Source organism: Physeter macrocephalus, chromosome 11, assembly GCF_002837175.3.
Source record: "Physeter macrocephalus isolate SW-GA chromosome 11, ASM283717v5, whole genome shotgun sequence".
NCBI classification, from domain to species: domain Eukaryota; kingdom Metazoa; phylum Chordata; class Mammalia; order Artiodactyla; family Physeteridae; genus Physeter; species Physeter macrocephalus.
The window spans coordinates 160,930,513-160,950,500 of record NC_041224.1 but is presented as its reverse complement, the minus strand read 5'-3'; the positions used below and the strand labels follow the sequence as shown (position 1 = coordinate 160,950,500).

The window sequence follows — 19,988 nt, the reverse complement described above, 5'->3', positions numbered from 1 at the left end:
TGTGCCAGTACCATATTGTCTTGATTACTGTAGCTTTGTAGTATAGTCTGAAGTCAGGGTGACTGATTGCATCAGCTCTGTTTTTTTCCCTCAGGACTGCTTTGGCTATTCGGGGTCTTTTGTGTCTCCATATAGATTTTAAGATTTTCTGTTCGAGTTCTGTAAAAAATGCAATTGGTAATTTGATAGGGATTGCATTGAATCTGTAGATTGTTTTGGGTAGTATAGTCATTTTCACAAAATTGATTCTTCCAATCCAAGAACGTGCAATATCTCTCCATCTGTTGGTATCATCTTTAATTTCTTTCAACAGTCTTACAGTTTTCTGCATACAGGTCTTTGTCTCCCTAGGTAGGTTTATTCCTAGGTATTTTATTCTTTTTGTTGCAGTGGTAAATGGGAATGTTTCCTCAATTTCTCTTTCAGATTTTTCATCAGTAGTGTAAAGGAATGCAAGAGATTTCTGTGCATTAATTTTATATCCTGCAACTTTACCAAATTCATTGATTAGCTCTAGTAGTTTTCTGGTGGCATCTTCAGGATTCTCTATGTATAGTATCATGTCATCTGCAAACAGCGACAGTTTTACTTCTTCTTTTCCAATTTGTGCTCCTTTTATTTCTTTTTCTTTTCTGATTGCCGTGGCTAGGACTTCTAAAACTATGTTGAATAATAGAGGTGAGAGTGGACATCCTTGTCTCGTTCCTGATCTTATAGGAAATGCTTTCAGTTTTCCACCATTGAGAATGATGTTTGCTTTGGGTTTGTCATATATGGCCTTTATTATGTTGAAGTAGGTTACCTCTATGCCCACTCCTGGAGAGTTGTTATCATAAATGGGTGTTGAATTTTGTCAGAAACTTTTTCTGCATCTATTGAGATGATCATATGTTTTTTATTCTTCAATTTGTTAACATGGTGTATCACATTGATTGATTTGCCTATATTGAAGAATCCTTGCATCCCTGGGATAAATCCCACTTGATCATGGTGTATGAGCCTTTTAATGTGTTGCTGGATTCTGTTTGCTGGTATTTTGTTGAGGATTTTTGCATCTATATTCATCGGTGATATTGGTCTGTAATTTTCTTTTTTGTAGTATCTTTGTCTGGTTTTGGTATCAGGGTGATGGTGGCGTCATCGAATGAGTTTGGGGGTCTTCCTTCCTCTGCAATGTTTTGGAAAAATTTGAGAAGGATGGGTGTTAGCTCTTCTCTAAATGTTTGATAGACTTCACCTGTGAAGCCATCTGGTCCTGGACTTTGGTTTGTTGGAAGATTTTTAATCACAGTTTCAATTTCATTACTTGTGATTGGTCTGTTCATATTTTCTATTCCTGGTTCAGTCTTGGAAGGTTATACCTTTCTAAGAATTTGTCCATTTCTTCCAGGTTGTCCATTTTATTGATATAGAGTTGCTTGTAGTAGTCTCTTAGGGTGCTTTGTATTTCTGCGGTGTCTGTTGTAGCTTATCCTTTTTCATTTCTAATTTTATTGATTTGAGTCTTCTCCCTCTTTTTCTTGATGGGTCTGGCTAATGGTTTATCAATTTTATCTGTCTTCTCAAAGAACCAGCTTTTAGTTTAATTGACCTTTGCTGTTGTTTTCTTTGTTTCTATTTCATTTATTTCTGCTCTCATCTTTATGATTTCTTTCCTTTTGCTAACTTTGGGTTTTCTTTTTTCTTCTTTCTCTAGTTCCTTTAGGTGTAAGTTTAGTTTGTTTATTTGAGATTTTTCTTGTTTCTTGAGGTAGGCGTGTATAGCTATAAACTTCCCTCTTAGAACTGCCTTTGCTGCATCCCATAGGTTTTGGATCGTCGTGTTTTCATTATCATTTGTCTCTAGGTATTTTTCAAGATGTGATCTATGCTGGAGAATGTTCCATGCGCACTTGAGAAGAAAGTGTAATCTGCTGTTTTGGGATGGAATGTCCTATAAATATCAGTTAAATCTGTCTGGTCTATTGTGTCATTTAAAGCTTGTGTTTACTTATTAATTTTCTGTTTGGATGATCTGTCCATTGGTTTAAGTGAGGTGTTAAAAGTCCTCCACTATTATGGTGTTATTGTCGATATCCTCTTACAGCCATTAGCAGTTTCCTTGTGTATTGAGGTACTCCTATGTTGGGTGCATATATATTTATAATTGTTATATCTTCTTCTTGGCTTGATCCGTTGATCATTATGTAGTGTCCTTCCTTGTCTCTTGTAACATTCTTTATTTTAAAGTCTATTTTATCTGATATGAGTATTGCTACTCCAGCTTTCTTTTGATTTCCATTTGCATGGAATATCTTTTTCTATCCCCTCATTTTCAGTCTGAATGTGTCCCTAGATCTGAAGTGGATCTCTTGTAGACAGCATATATATGGGTCTTGTTTTTGTATCCATTCAGCAAGCCTGCATCTTTTGGTTGGAGCATTTAATCCATTCATGTTGAAGGTAATTATTGATATGTTTGTTCCTATTACCATTTTCTTAATTGTTTTGTGTTTGTTTTCATAGGTCCTTTTCTTCTCTTGTGTTTCCCACTTAGAGCAGTTTCTTTAGCATTTGTTGTAGAGCTGGTTTGGTGGTGCTGAATTCTCTTAACTTTTGCTTGTCTCTAAAGCTTTTGAATTCTCCATAGAATCTGAGTGAGATCCTTGCTGGGTAATCTTGGTTGTGGGTTCTTCCTTTTCATCTCAGTATATCATGACACTCCCTTCTGGCTTGCAGAATTTCTTCTGGGAAATTAGCTGTTAACCTTATGGGAGTTCCCTTGTATGTTATTTGTAGTTTTTCCCTTGCTTCTTTCAATAATTTTCTTTGTCTTTAATTTTTGCCAGTTTGATTACTGTGTGTCTTGGCGTGTTTCTCCTTGGGTTTATCCTGTATGGGACTCTCTGCACTTCCTGGACTTGCATGGCTATTTCCTTTCCCATGTTAGGGAAGTTTTCAACTATAATCTCTTCAAATATTTTCTCGGGTCCTTTCTCTCTTCTCCTTCTGGGACCCCTATAATGCAAATGTTGTCGTGTTTAATGTTGTCCTAGAGATCTCTTAGGCTATCTTCATTACTTTTCATTCTTTTTTCTTCATTCTTTTCCACAGCAGTAAATTCCACCATTCTGTCTTCCAGGTCACTTATCCATTCTTCTGCCTCAGTTATTCTGCTGTTGCTTCCTTGTAGTGTATTTTTCATTTCAGTTATTGTGTTGTTCATCTCTGTTTGTTTGTTTTTTAATTTTTCTACATCTTTGTTAAACATTTCTTGCATCTTCTCAACATTTGCCTCCATTCTTTTTCTGAGGTCCTGGATCATCTTCACTATCATTATTCTGAATTCTTTTTCTGGAGGGTTGCTCATCTCCTTTTCATTTAGTTGTTTTTCTGGGGTTTTATCTTGTTCCTTCATCTGGTACAGAGCCCTCTGCCTTTTCATCTTGTCTGTCTTTCTGTGAATGTGGTTTTTGTTCCACAGGCTGCAGGATTGTAGTTCTTCTTGCTTCTGCTGTCTGCCCTCTGGTGGATGAGGCTATCTAAGAGGCTTGTGCAAGTTTCCTGATCAAACCATCCTTTCTTATTGATTTTTTGTTGTGTATTTTTAGAAGCATGTGAATATATCTTTGTTTTCCTCAGTGTTCCAGCTTAGTTACTTGTATTCAAGATGGTGTTTGTCTTACCAGTTTTCACTGTTAATTACCTTCTGCAGCCTAAGATGTAATCTTCTGGTTTATCTTAGTACAGACTTCTTCTAAATTATCTAAGTCAGGGGTCCCCAACCCCTGGTCTGTGGACTGGTACTGGTCTGTGGCCTGTTAGGAACTGGGCTGCACAGCAGAAGGTGAGCAGCAGGTGAGCAGGCGAAGCTTCCTCTGCCACTCCCCATCACTCGCATTACCACCTGAACTATCCCCCACTAATTTTTTATCCATGATAAAATTGTCTTCACGAAACTGGTCCCTGGTGCCAAAAAGGTTGGGACCACACTGACCTAAGTAATGTTTTTTTAAATAATACTGTTTTATTAAATATTGAATAGATGAAACAAATAAAAATATTTTATGATATAAACAACCCAATGTCCACATCTAGTTAAAAAAAAAAAATCCCACTGCCTAAATAAAGTCCCCTGGGTGCCCGTCTCCAATCCCCATCCTCTTCCTTCTGCCATCAGAGTAACCTTGCTCATGAATTTTGTGTTTATCGCTAACTTACCTTTATATTTTACCATATGTATTTATATTCCTAAGGAGCATATTGTTTCGTTTTACATGCCTGTTTATAATAAAGTGAAATAATTGTGTATTCTTCTGCAAGTTGATTTTTTTTGCCGACATGGTATTCCTGAGGTTCATCTAAGTTGTTGCATATACCTATAATTATTTTCACTGTTAAATGTTAAAAATTTATCCATTTTTGTGATGCGTTGGACATTAGGGTTGTTTCTACTTATTAACTGTTTCAGTTATAAAATATTTTGGTGTGTGTCTTCTGGGGACACATGTAAGAGTTTCTCTAAGTGTTGTACCTAAACATTGGATTGCTGAATCATAAGGCATGCATATCTTCAACTTAAGATTAAATGCCCCATAGTTGTACTAATTCCACTTCTGGCAGTCAGTGTGTATAATGGTGCATATGTCTATACATCTTCACCAATACTTGACATTGTCAGGCTTCTTAATTTTTGCCAGTCTGGTCGGTAGAAACTTTTGTTTCATTTTGGTTTTAATTTTTATTTCCTTGATTAATGATGAGTAGCAAAAGGCTTCTGCTACTCCACTTATTTTTTTTTTCAATTTTCTTTTTTGTTATAAACACCATAGCAAATTTTTAAAAGCTGTTTGAACAGAGAAAAATATCATAGTTCTTGATTTCCCACGTGTACTTAACGCAACCTTGCTGTGCTTTCTGGCTCTTTCCCTGGACGCGGCGGGTTGATCAAGGGAAACAGGGTTTTCAGGTGGGGGCGCTGGGGGCTACGGTCATCTTTATTTACCAGGTGGCCTCTTTTGATTCTTTCATGCTTTTTCTGTAGGCAGTCAAATCAAAAGTGAAAAAATAGTTTTTCTTGCCTTGTTGCCTAAGCTCTATAATATTGATAAAAAATGGCGATAGTGGTGATAATTGCACACATTATGAATGTACTAAGTGCAAATTGTACACCTTAGAATGGTTAAAATGGTGAATTTTACCTCAGTAAATTTTCTTTTTACATTTACATTGGTGATACCTATTTTAAATTAGAGTATATATACGTATACATGTGTGTGGGTAGGTATAGGCCTAGACTTAATATCATCTTAATTATTTTTCTTTCCACTTTCATTTTGTCCTAGCTTCTCTTTCTTCATTAATTAGAAATCAGAGTTGTATGTTTTATTTTCTGCCATAGCTGAGGTCAAGGTTAACTTAGTTGGTCATTTTATGCTCTAGTTAGATCTTTGCCTTTAATTCTCTTTGATACTGAGACCGAGATCCTCCCCTTCTTTTAAAATATGATTGCCTTAACTATGCTCTAAGCCTCCACTAATACTAATTTGTATTCCTAGTCCTAGTCCTTAATGTAAAGACAATCCAGTCTGCCAAGCTGTTTTATAACCCTGTTTTCCTATGCCAATTTCCCCATTGTTTTCCCTTTTACACTGCTGCTTCTGGTGGTACATACTACCATTATCTCATTAAACCTTCATATTTTGTTAGGTCCACTTCTAGGCATCTTAAAACAGTTACTAAAGAGAATCATCTTTTCTTACTATTAGGAAAGAATAAAGGAAGTAAAGTTAAACATCTTTTCAGGCTTATAAATTATATAGCTTAACTATTTTAATTACTGTATTTAATTTCTTGCTGGAGTTTCAGTGACATTGGTAGAGTCTTAACACAGCCAGTTAACAATATGTTCATGGGATATATGCATCTGTCTGGCCCTTTGTTCTCAAAGAACATCAAGGTCTTTGTGTTTCATTTCTCTGAATATTAGAAGGGCCTTTTTCTAGTAATACATGAAGTATAAGTAAATGAATTCTCCCTTTTTTATTTTTAGGAACCCCTCAATAGTGAAGATGATGTGAGTGATGAGGAAGGACAGGAACTCTTTGATACAGAAAATGTTGTTGTATGCCAATATGATAAGGTAAGGGTTTTATTCAGGTTACTGACATTTTTTCTGTTGTAATTTCTTCCCTAAACCATCCTGTCTGCCTTGTTCAAGCATTTGGTCAGCTGATTGATGCCTCTTATATTCAGTATAAATAGTGTGAATGAAAACAATGTTATAGTTTAGTTAGATTATTTTAATAGAATGAGAAATTAATTTGTATAACTTTACAGTTAAAAAAAAAGTTATGAAAGAACTCATGGGAAGTATGTTGTTTTCAATTTAGACTGTGTCTCTCAACCTGTTAACAAAGTAAAGCCACTTTGTGGTTGTCCTTTAACGTGAATAGTAACTCAGTGGGATAACCCTGTTTTCTCTATGACCTCAACTACCTCAGAACTAAAAGGCTTTAATTAAATTTCTGTAACCCTTTTTTATTGCTAAGGAGAAAAGAACAACGGCAAAAAACAAGACTGATAACTAACAAAAGATACATTTTTACTGAAAATTGTTTTAAATTATTTAGCTTTGCTGTATTTTGGTAGCAGTAAAAAATTTTTAAATTAGGTTCTATGAGAATTAGTTATTGATTCCTTGATTTCTTAATTCTTAAAAAGGATGCTACTTCCCAAGTATTTTTGTTATCGTTATTGGCATTGTTAAAATTTTGGTTATTTGCTGAAACATTTAATTTGGAATAAATTTTTTTTCTGGTTATAATCATTAAATTTATAGTAAATCCACAAATTATATTGCATTTTTATAATTTAATTTTAGCAGAGGTCTTTAAAATGTGCTGAACACTGTAACAGAAGTAGTTGGGTTTTGTTTATAAGCACTACTCATTCAGTAAGCGTATATTTATTAAGTGCCTAAATGTGTCAGGTACTGGAGCTGAAGTCATTATTATACAAAATTTATGCCCTGCATGCCCTCCTTTACAAATGATGAAAATCTTGAATTTGTGTTGCTTTTATAGAAATGAATATTATAAATAGCCATGTTTACTGCAAACAGATCTATAGGGAAAATGTTAAGAAAATAAATCTTATCATTCCCTAATGAAAAGGTAAAGTCAGGAGAGTTGAATACCAGTGAAATTATAGAATTAAGTTAGTGAGATCATTGATTCAGAGTTATCAGGGCATCCACTTTTGTACATTATGACTGCTAAGTAAGCACTTTTAATACCCTACACCAAGCACATTATAATAAAAGTAATTTCTCGTTACATGCATATAGTGGAAGCATATTGAAGTTAAAACAATGGGAGATACCAGTAAATCTTTATTGCCAGGAAGACTCACGGGAACCTGTTGGCAGCCAAATTATCCAGGACACAGTTTCATGATAGCAAGATGTCAGATTTATCAGTCAAGAGAGGACCTTTACCTTAGCTTGACTGAAGAATATGCTTCTAAGTATTTTCATATTATAAGTGACTAGTTGTATTCTCCTTTGTACACTTAATATTGTAAATGTTAAAATTGGTTTGTTTTGCTCCAAGAGACAATATTTTAATGTTTTAAACTGAGAAATTAAAAAATAGCTTTAAATAGTGTGTTGAATGATAAACAGTTATAAAGTTTGCAGAGATCTAATTTTTATAATCAAATGAGTTCTGGAAACTGGAGGGTTGAGTCTTGATGTTTTAGCCAACAGTAAAGAATGGTGTGTTCTGAAATGGGCGTGGGTGTGGTTTGAGGCAACTTGAACTTTAGGATTTTATTTTTGAAGACTAAACTTTAGAATTTCAACAACGAGTCAGTTTTCGAAGCAATCATAGAGTTATTGTATTGCCAATCAAATGAGAACCTTAAACTTAATAATGAGGCAGGGTTCTCCCATAAGTATGGGTGGATAAGGACTGATGGCATCAGGTATTGAGTCTTCAGCCTTATTTGTAGGTAATTTTATTTAATACGTTTGTCATTAGGAAATTTCAGAGGCCTTTTTCCTGGCACTCAGGACACTCCTTCAAGAAGGGCTTAATTTAAGGCCAATGAATTGTTAAGTTGTATTTTGTGATTTTATTCAAGTTAAAATATTTACTACTTATTACGCAATATGACTTCAGTGCTTAGTAAGTATATGGACTATTATTTGATCCATGAAACTTTTCTACATTTGCTTTTTTCAAGTTGTCTTGCAGCAGAATGCAGTCAGTTTCTTTACTTGTCTGTGGAATTCCTTTTTCCTGGCTACTCAGCACTTGTTTGTTTCCTTATTTATTTATTTATTTATTTATTTATTATATATCACTTGTTTATTTAATTCCATGTCTTTCAGGTTGTAGTCACTTGGTTTGTACTGGAAATAAATTTGTATATCCATTTTTAGGATAGTTAATACTTTCTCTACAGGAAGTCAAAGAAAAGAGGCGACAGATATCTTTTTATTCAAAAAATACTTATAGAGTGTCTATGATGTCCCAGGGTACTATTCTAGGAACTTGAGATACACCAGTGAACAAAACAAAACAATCCCTGTTATTGAGAAGCTTACTCTAGTTGAGGGAGACAGATGTTAAAACATAACAAACAACAAATAAATTACGGTTGACTCTTGTACAATGCTGGGGTTAATCAGCATGTAACATATAGGCAGTCCTCAGTATCTGCGCTTCCTCCACATGCATGTAGTCATCCAACCACAGACCACTTAATTCTGTAGTATTTACTATTGAAAAATACCTGTGTATAAGTGGATCTGTGCACTTCCAAACCCATACTGTTCAAGGGTCAACTGTAATTAATATGCTATGCTAGAAGCTGATAATTGGTATGGGAAATTATACAGTGGGATAACGAAACAGGTACAGAGACTTGAAGAAAGTTAGCCCTGTCATTATTCAGTGGCATAACCTGCCGGTTGTGTGTGGGGAGCAAAAAGGAGGCCAGTGTAACTGGACTTGGGGGAGTAGTATAGTAGTAGATTAAGTCAGAGCTAGGTGAAGGCAGATGGTGTAGGAGGACATGGGCTCTTACTCTGAGTGAATTGGGAAGCTATTGGAAGGTTTCAAATAGACAAAAGTGATATCACTTACATTTTAATCTTAAAAGGATTACTTAGCTTTCTTTGTTGAGAGCAGAGAAGAAGCAAAGGTTGAAATGAGGAGATTAATAGAGGGATATTGTCGTAATCCAAGTGAGTGATAATGGTGACTGAGGCTAGGATGATAGTACTGGAAGTGGTGAGAAGCAGCTGGGTCTTGGATGTTTTGAAGGAGAGTCAACAGGATTTCCTGACTCTTGTATGTGCAGTAGAAAAGGAGCGATCAAGAATGAGTCCAGGGCTTCCCTGTGGCGCAGTGGTTGCGCATCTGCCTGCCGATGCAGGGGAACCGGGTTCGCGCCCCGGTCTGGGAGGATCCCACATGCCGCGGAGCGGCTGGGCCCGTGAGCCATGGCCGCTGAGCCTGCGCATCCGGAACCGGTGCTCCGCAACGGGAGAGGCCACAACAGTGCGAGGCCCGCGTACCGCGGCCCACATACCACAAAAAAAAAAAAAAAAAAAAAAAAAGAATGAGTCCAGGAATTTTTTTTGATGAGGAATCAGACAGAAGTATGGAGATACCATCAACTTGGATGGGAAAGGCTGCAGATGGAGCAAGTTTGGGAAAGGAGAGTGGCCGGTTTGGGACATGTTAAGTTTTGTACCTGTTAGACATTCAAATCATCCATCCTAAGGTGTTAGGTGTAATAATCTACATAGTGTAGACCAGAGCTATAAGACTACTTAATGCAGGAGTCTCTGTTCTGAATACTGTTTCACTTTATTGTACTCTATTTTGTTTTAATAAGTGAGAAAAAATTGACACGTTACATTTATATATAGCTTAAGTTAGTGATCTGGAGGAAGGGCATGGGAGTGATTTTCAAATATACAAAGTATTTGATTGTTTTTTAAATTAACTCCCAAAAGGCAGAACTATGATCAATAAGTAGAAGTTCGGAGTAAGCAGTTTTAGTAAGGGGTAAAGTATGAAAGAGTTATAAGAGAGCTGTCCCAGGAAGGGATAACTTAATTTGCAGTTCTTTGCCCGCCACTTTTAATCATACTCAAGCAGACACCGAACAGTGATTTGCTAAGAATGTGCCATGGAGACTGTCTGCACAGGGATGTCTAACGACCATGGAATTTTAGCTGTGGGATAAGCAAATACCTGTATATAGTGAGAATTTCTGCATTATTATATAAAACAGCCTGATTAGTAGAAAGCATCTTGGACTGGGGCAAGAGAATCATCTTTGTCACTTAACTGTGATATGCCCTTGGTCATGCCATGGAACCTCTCCAGGCTATAATTTTCTCTTTTGAAAATGAAAGCCTGAAGTGGCAGTGATACTTAAAAGATGATTGGAAGGGAGAGAGTGAAGTCCTGGAAATCAGCTAAAGGATATTGTAATAAATCATATGACAAGAGGCTATTGACATGGTAACTAGAAGATTATTGATGGTCTTTTAGAAAACAGGTGCCAGGTTTCCTGAAGACAACTAAAATAGAATTAGAGAGAAAGTAATAATTAGAGAAATACTAATATTAGTGTGAATTCTAATACAGTGGGGCCACGGTATTAAAAAGGTCAGCAATATGGAAGTTGTTACTGTATGTGAGGAAGAAGAGAGTAGTTGTAAACATGATACCAATATTGAAAAGATAGTGTCCTGGTGGTCAGTAGATAAGAGGAATGAAGAAAAGCCTAAGGTCAAATCAATGGTGTAGACATAAAAGGAGTTACAGAGAAAAGACAAAAAAAATGGTCTAGAAGCATCAGGGAGAACAGAGGGTATTGCTGTTTGAAATATTTGCCAGCATAAAATTTCCTATGAAATGACATGTATACACATACCTGGTAGAGATATTTTTCAGAGAAATGTTATTAACTAATGAACACAAGTACTGAGAGCTATAAAGTAAGTATTACTAATTATAGATAAATTTATTTTTGAAAAACGCACCTAGTGAATTTTTTTTAAGAGAGGTTGTCAAATTAAACTATTAAAAACCAATTTGACCACAGTGGTATTAAACTAGAAATCAATTAGATGGAGATTAAACAGTATGCTACTGAACAACCAATGGGTCAAAGAAGAAATCAAAAGAGAGCTAGAAAAATACCTTGAGACAAATAAAAATGGAAATATAACATACCAAAACTTGTAGAATGCAGCAAAAGCAGTTGTGAGAAAGAAGTACATAGAAATGCCTACATCAAGAAATAAGGAAAAATCTCAAACAATCCAACTTTACACCTAAAGGAAGAAGAAGAAGCCCAAAGTTAGTAGAAGGAAGGAAATACAAAGATTGGAGTGGGAATAAATGAATAGAGACTAAAAAGACAATAGAAAAGATCAATGAAACTAAAAGCTGGTTATTTGAAGAGATAAACAAAATTGACAGACCTTTAGTTAGACTCACCAAGAGAAGACTCAAATAAATAAAATCAGAAATAGATGTTATAACTGATAACAGAAATATAAAGGATCCTAAGAGACTACTATGAATAATTATACATTTACAAATTGGACAATCTAGAAGAAATGGATAAATTCATAGAAGCACACAAGCTTCTAAGACTGAATCATGAAGAAATTGAAAATCTGAACATACTGATTACTAGTAAGGAGATTGAATCAATAATCAAAAACTTGCCAATAAACAAAAGTCTAGGACCAGATGGCTTCATGGGTACATTCTACCAAACATTAATACCAATTAATGAATTAATACCAATCCTCAAACTCTTCCAAAAAATAAAAGAGGAGGAAACACTTCTAAACTCATTTTACAAGATCAGCATTACCCTGATACCAAAACCAGACAAGGATGCCACAAGAAAAGAAAATTACAGGCCAGTATCATCCTGATGAACATAGATGCAGAAATCCTCAACAAAATATTAGCAAACTGAATTCAGCAATTTATTGAAAAGATAATATACCATGATCAAGTGGGATTTACTCCAGGGATGCAAGGAAGGTTCAACATCTACAAATCAGTCAGTGTGATACACCATGTTAACAAAATGAAAGATAAAAATCATGTGATCATCTCAATAGATGCTGAAAAAGCACTTGACAAAATTCAACATAAAAAGTCTCAACATTAAGTTGGTATAGAGGGAATGTACCGCAACTTAATAAAGGACATATATGAAAATCCCACAGGTAGTAACATACTCATCAATGAAAGGCTGAGAGCTTTTCCTCTAAGATTAGGAATAAGACAAGCATGTTTACTCCTGCCATTTTTCCTCAACATGATATGGGAAGTCCTAGTCAGAGCAGTTAGGCAAGAAAAAGAAATAAAAGACATCCATATCAGAAAGGAAGAAGTGAAACTGTCACTATTTGCAGGTGACATGATATTACATAGAAAATGCTAAAGACTCCACCAAAAAACTGTTAGAACTAATAAATGAATTCAGTCAATTTCAGGATACAAAAATCTGTTGAGTTTCTATACACTAATAATAAACTATCAGAAAGAGAAATTAAGAAAATCCCATTTACAACTGCATCAAAAAGAAAAAAAATATCTAGGGATAAATATAACCAAGGAGGTGAAAGAGCTGTACACTGAAAACTGTAAGACATTGATGAAAGAGATTGAAAAATACACAAGTAAATGGAAATATATTACTTGCTCATGGATTGGAAGACTTAATATTGTTAAATTGTCCATAATATCCAAAACAATCTATAGATTCAGTGCAGTCTCTATCAATATTTCAATGGCATTTTTCACAGAAAGAGATCAGACAGTTCTAAAATTTGTATCAAACCACAAAAGACCCTGAAGAGCCACAGCAATCTAGAGAAAGAACAAAGTCATCATGCTTCTTGATTTCAAACTATATTACAAAACTATAGTAATCAAAACAGTATGGTATTGGCCTAAAAACAGACACATCAATAGAATAGAAAAGAGAGGCCAGAATAAACCCATTCCTGTGTGGTCAATTAATTTATGACAGAGGAGCGAAGACTGTACAATGGGGAAAGGACAGTCTCTTCAGTAAATGGTGTGAGGAAAACTGGGAAGCCACATGCAAAAGAATGAAACTGGACTGCTATCTTTTATCATGCAAAATAATCAGTGCAAAATAATCAGTGCAAAATGGATGAAAGACTTGAATGTAAGACCCGAAACCATAGAAGAAAGAAAACAGAGATGATAAGCTCCTTGACATTGGTCTTATCGGTGATTTTTTGATTTGACAAGAAAACAAAGGCAATAAAAGCAAAAATAAACAAGTGGGACTACATCAAACGAAAAAGCTCTTGCACATTGGAAGAAACCATCAACAAAACAAAAAGGCCACTTGCTGAATTGGAGAAGATATTTGCAAAGGATATATCTGACAATGGGTTGATACCCAAAATATACAAAGAACTCACACAATTCAACATCAAAACAAACAACCCAATTTAAAAATGGGCAGAGGACCTGAATAGACATTTTTCCAAAGAAGACATACAAATGGCAAACAGGTACATGAAAAGATGCGCTCAACATCACTAATCATCAGGGAAATGCAAGTCAACCACAATGAGATATTATCACCTCACACCTGTTAAAATGGCTGTTATCAAAAAGACAAGAATTAAAAAGGATGTGGAGAAAAGGGAACCCTGTGGTACCATTGGTGGGAATGTAAACTAGGATAGCTGCTATGGAAAACAGTGTAAACCTTCCTTTAAAAATTAAAAATAGAACTACCATACAATCCAGCAATTCTACTTCTGAGTATTTATTAAAAGGAAACAAAAACACTAACTCTGAAAGATATGTACACTCCCCTGTTCATTATAGCATTATTTACAGCAGCCAAGAATGGAAGCAATCTGGGTGTCCAGTGGATGAATGGATAAAGAAGCTGTGGTGGGGCTTCCCTGGTGGCGCAGTGGTTGAGAGTCCGCCTGCCGATGCAGGGGACACGGGTTCGTGCCCCGGTCCGGGAAGGTCCCATGTGCCATGGAGCGGCTGGGGCCGTGAGCCATGGCCGCTGAGCCTGCGTGTCCAGAGCCTGTGCTCGGCAACGGGAGAGGCCACAACAGTGAGAGGCCCGCATACTGCAAAAAAAAAAAAAAAAAAAAGAAGCTGTGGTGTATGTATATGTACAGTTGAATATTATCCAGCCTTTAAGAAGAAGGCAGTCTTGCCATTTATGACAACGTGGATGGACTTTGCATCATGCTAAGTGAAATATCAGACAGAGAAAGACAAATACCATGTGATCTCATATGTGGAATCTAAAACAAAAAAAGTAAACTTATAGATAGAGAACAGACTGGTGATTGCCAGAGATGAGGGTTTGGAAGTAGGTGAAATGGGTGAAGGTGGTCAAAGATACAAACTTTAAGTTATAAAATAAGTAATCAGGAGGATATAGTTCAGCATGGTGACTACAGTTGATAACATTATATATTTGAAAGTTACAAAGAGAGTAGATCTTAAAAGGTCTCATCACAGGAAAAAAATTTGTAACTATGGTCTTTGTACACCTGAAAGTAATATGTTGCATGTCAGTTATATCTCAATTAAAAAAGAAACCAGTTTGCAATTGCAGTAATGTACAAGTTTGATGTGTGAATGGATTTTCTGTTGTTGTTTGTTTCCTCTTTTTATTTTATCTCATACATTTTTTACTTATTTATTTAGATACACAGAAGTAAAAACAAATGGAAATTTCATCTCAAGGATGGCATTATGAATCTTAATGGAAGAGATTATATATTTTCCAAAGCCATTGGAGATGCAGAATGGTGAAGAGTTGGTTCTTTTCTTTTATAAATAAAACAAAAGAAACTTAAAAAAAAATTTAAAGTGGACAGTTTGAAACTTGGGACATATACCAACCAAAACTTAACTTCTGCATGTCAGAGAAGTGCAGTAGAAGCAGAGCTACTGGAACAAAGAGACCTTGACAACACAGACACTACTTCTAACTGGCAAGCCATGGAACTGTAGCACCTGGGGTTGTTGGGGTGGCGAGGGTTGGGATTTTGTGTAAGAAAACCGTAATTGTCGATTTTAAATACAGGTACCTGCCACTGGTAATTAGCATGTAAAGCTTGGTTTATATTCCTTCCTCCAACTTGAGTTCAGTCAGAAGATACTTGTTGGAATGAATTGAAGAAACTTCCCTTTTGATAGATTGAACCGAAACTGCTTATTGTACATGGTTATATTTGGTAAAAATTGCGTGTGAGCTTTTTACAAAAGGGTAAGAATATGTGTTGAATTTTAATTCACTTGTATAAGGAAACAATTTAGAACTCTCATAATAGGTCTTAAATATTTTTACTTGCTGTTCTCCTTCAGTAATATATACCTCTTCCTTCCCTGCTTTATGAAACGTCTGTTTAAAAGTTAAAGGAAGTAAACAGTGATCACAGTTTGGAGACAAAATTTACCCAGGAATGGGTATTTATTTTAATTAGGTTTTGAGACTCATTAAATGTAGTTTAAAGACTTGGGTCTCATCTGAGTTGAGCAGAATTAAAATAACTTCAATTTCCTAACAGAAAAATTGTATTTGTTTCTTTTAGCCCCCCCACCTTAAAAAGAAACCCCAAGTGGCTCCTCAGGAATACAGTGTTATTGCACAAAGGTACCATCTAGCTGAAATTATATACATATGAATAGATAGATTTTTTTCCTGTTGGGCTGAAGAGTATATGCTTATATATGTGTTTAGTCTTTAAGCTAAACAAACATTTAGATAACATTCTGTGCATTGATTGAAGCATTGGGCAGGTGGTGAGGACCTGGATTTTTATTAAACAATTTAGTAATTATAAAAGTTTTTTTGTGTTTACTAGTAAAGAATTTTAAAATGATTCTAAGTGAACACATTTTTAAAATGCAACTTTTTAATTTGAGGGAGAAATTTTGGGGTTAGAGGAGGGTGGGCCACTAAGTACATATTTACCTCTCTTTCATTTGGTGGCCCTTCCAGGCCATTGATAATATAGACACGGGCTCCAGTTTGCACATCGGGAAGAAAGCATAGAAATTTGACTTGTATATTAAAAATAATAGAAATGTAATATGATATTAAAAATGCATAGCTCTGTATTCTGTAAGGGGCTATAAAGAACAATGTGGCAGTGCTATGTTCAGTGTGAACGAGTTGCTTGGGAGAACTGTAGGAACTTGTATATTCACCTTTGTTCTTACACCTAATTCTTTTCATGGTTTATTTTGACAAAATTCACATGTGTTTAACTTACTTGTATATTGAATTTTTTTTTAAGTCTTCCATTTTTGTCTTTTATTTGCCTTTGTGTTTCCAGAAGTAACATAGAAACACTTTAAAGTACATTGCAAAGAAAAACTGTGAGGTATTATATATTGTTTTTCCTTTTTTAACACAAATCTTTAAACTTTCTTGAAAAGGCTAATCTTTTTTCTTTTTTTCATTCTTTTTTTTTTTTTTTTTTTTTTTCTGCCTGCTTCCCACCCCACATACCACCTTGGTCCCTTTAACTTATGTTCTGAACTTTGGTATAAATGTGGTTTCTAGCATGCTAGTAGTTAGGTTTTATTTAGATGCCATAACTGGTGATACGGTTTTAATTTTTACTATATTAATTTAGTTTTCTGGAGGTTTATTTGTTTACCCCACTATGCTCAAAGCACACACAGGTTTTTTTTGTTTATTTTTTTTTAATTAATGAGACTGGGAGGAGAGAAGGGAGAGGGGGTAAAATCACAGAAGTCCTGTTGTTTGTTTGCCCTTGAGTATAGTTGTTAGTAGGTTTATATTTACCCAGTGAAGAAGTCAATGACCTAAACTACCTATAAAAGTTTAGCATTGCTGCAGTGTTGATTAAAACCCTTTCGCTATCTAGTAGTTCTTATGCTACTGAACCTTGGATTACTGTATGATATTCAGCTTATATTTTGGGCTCTCTCTGTAGACGAAAACATTCGTATTCATAATAGAATTGTATACTGGCCTGTTTTTATAACATACTCAAACATGAACAACCACTGCTTTCAGAATGACTCATTAGGGTTATTTTGAAGCAGGAAATAGCCATTTATATTTGCACCTGTGTATATTGCATATTAATTATGACATACTTGGCAAGTGCTTTTCTTTTACCTGTGAACATTCTGAAAGCTGGTCCAAACAACACTGCATACCAAATTGTGCTCTTATATATTACTGCATCGTGTTCCTTTTTAATCAAATAGCATGTTTTAGTTTTATTATAGTGGCTTGCTATAAGAATGCCACTTGCTTATCTTTTATTGTACTTGAATTCTTAATCATGCTTTTAACATTTTATTTAACAAATCGTTTCATTAGGTTCTGTCATTCCTTTGAAAAGGCAAGGATTCCCACTTTCAGAATTTTGAAATGAAAATAACATGTTTATTCAAAGAGGGAAAATAGTTCAGACTTAGTATTATGAAATAAGGGTTTCAGAAAAGGATTTGTTTAGATTTGCACAGATGGTGATGGCACCTTTTATTAAAAAACAATCAACAGTGCTAAGGAAAATTTACGCAGAAGTACTAGATAAAGTGTGGAAATGCGTGCCTTTCAGTGTATGTACTCTTTTTTGGTGGTCGTTTGGATAATCAGACCATTTGAATGGCTGAGAGCACATTTAAATTCTGTGGAGCGCCACATTTGGCTGAAACAACTCTTTAATGTGCAATTAGTTTCTAGAGTAAAATGTCTGTTATATGAGGGGGATCTTTATATTGGGCTTTTATATTTTTTTAAATGTTCACATTTCTTTCTATTAAATGCCATCATAATACCACGTTTATATTGTTGCCTCTCTTAAAATCAAAGCCACCTTGATGTTATTCTTTTAGGGATACATCAAGATTTGAGCAGTGTGTATAGTGATTGAAATGTGTTCTTGAAGAGCATACTCTAATAGACTGGCTTAGACAGCAAGAACATAAAAATGTAATAGCTTTTGTATAAAGATTTTCTTTTGCTATATGAAAATCAAGGATTTGGTTTTCTTTTTTTCTGGCTTTTATGGAGGAATGAAGAGGGTTATCTCCTTCTAAGAGTAATTTTTGATTATCTTATAGCAATAACGTCACCATTCTTTTCAGAAGATAAATACACCTTGTATAGGAAATCAGACATAATTTTCTTGGGAGTCCCCTTTATAACTTAGCTTTTTCTTCCATTTGAGAAAATTCCTATATTTTCAGATTATTTCATCTTGAACTTTTTTGAGCTTTTGTGCAATGTAATATTTTATTGATCCATCTTTGTACATTTTCATTTTATTTCATATGTCTGTTTCCCACCTATCTGTCTGAATCAGCTATTTCAGATTTTGAATTCATTGGTTAAAAAATAGTTGCTTTATATATCTCCTCATGGGTTTATGTTAAATAGTTTTGCATTTTAATCTATTATGCTATGGAAATTATTCTGAAGTTTGTATTCCCTTTTTAAGCCTGCTTTAGTCTGTTTTTTGTCATTTTTTTATGGTTTAAGGAAGAACACACCAAACTTGATATTTTTGTTTATTTTGAGGAACAAGATAAACTTGTTTTTTCTTCTCTCTTAAGGGAAGAACTACATTGAGTTAGTAGCTACTATTTCAAGTTTCCTTAAATCATCCAGTATGTATCAGGTCTACAATTGGGGGGAGGGGCTAATCCTTTTTGCTGTTCTGAGCTACTATTGTCAACTGCTGTTGTACATACTGTTATGTGTAAGGGCGTAAATCTATTTATTATGTTTGTAAAATTCATTCTGTACAATTGCAGATCAAGGTTGCTCTTCTGTGATATATGGGATATTATGTTTTAAAGACCATCTTGGAATACAATTAGAGAACTTAGTATTTTGATGTACTAAGACCTATTTTAAGTTTAATATTTTACCTTTGCAAAAACTTTAATTAAAGATGTTATTTAAAAAAAGTAATGCTGCTTGCTTTGCTTACTAGTTTATAACATTGTTATGTAGATAACTGAATAAAACTATACAGTTTAGAAAGGAAAGTGCTTTACATTGTTAGTAAGTTCCATTTATCAAAAAAAGGTATTAAATTCTGTACCTTTAAAATAAGTAGGGTGGGATGTCAGTCTGAATATTAAACCGTGTTATAAATTCTTAGTAGCTTTTAAAGAGAATAGTTGTAATTTCTTGACACAGGAATTTAAATTGGGCTAAATTCGCACCAACAAAGTGTAGCTAAAATTGATATAATTAAATACTGTATTAAGTGAGTATTTCTACTCCAAAGAATAGATTACTTAGGATAAAATTATTTGAGAACATACTTGTTCTTTAATTCCACCATTTAGCCATATATTTTTCTTTTAGTTCAGAGTTTGTAAATAATTGCATAAAAGGAGAATCAGATTATTAAGGCTTGTATTACATATTGAATATATTTTGTGTTATTTTAGAAGGTATTAAATAGCAAGTATTTTAATTTATAGTTAATTCAAATGAATCATTAAGAAGCTTGCTTTTTTGTAATTTTTTAATCCTGTTACGGACTACTTTAGGAAACATGCAAATTTTAACCATTAAAACAATCATAATAAAGATATTTTGTTTATTGCCAGCAAATCTTGTATTTTTGCAGTTTAATTCAAGCTCCTACATTGATGATCTTAACCTTTTTGGCCTCAGTTTCTCCATATGTAAAATGACAACAATATGGTTTCAAGGGTTAAAGATAATACATGTAAAGATTTTCGTAGTACATGGTAAGCACTCAGATATCCCAATAATTTCATAATTATATAATTTAAATGACCTGTGGAGGGGAAAAAATGTTTTTAAATGGTCAAAAATAGCAAAAGAGAATGTGATCTGATTTAAGGAGGGGCAGTGAAAGATTTGGATACAGCCAAGCAAATTAAGCTTGGGAGGCTGAGTTAGTGAAGCAG

General features: G+C 34.6%; 1 protein-coding gene across 1 annotated transcript in view; it reads left to right on the top strand.

The window, feature by feature from the left end:
• GTF2A1 (general transcription factor IIA subunit 1) overlaps positions 1-19,567 on the top strand; it is a 45,253-nt gene extending 25,686 nt beyond the window's left edge. Inside the window, exons 8-9 of the mRNA XM_024133183.3 lie at positions 6,032-6,121; positions 14,754-19,567. Coding sequence (XP_023988951.1) covers positions 6,032-6,121; positions 14,754-14,861 — 198 coding nt within the window. The 3' untranslated portion in view covers positions 14,862-19,567. The remainder of the gene's footprint in view (positions 1-6,031; positions 6,122-14,753) is intronic.
• Positions 19,568-19,988: the final 421 nt, after the last annotated feature.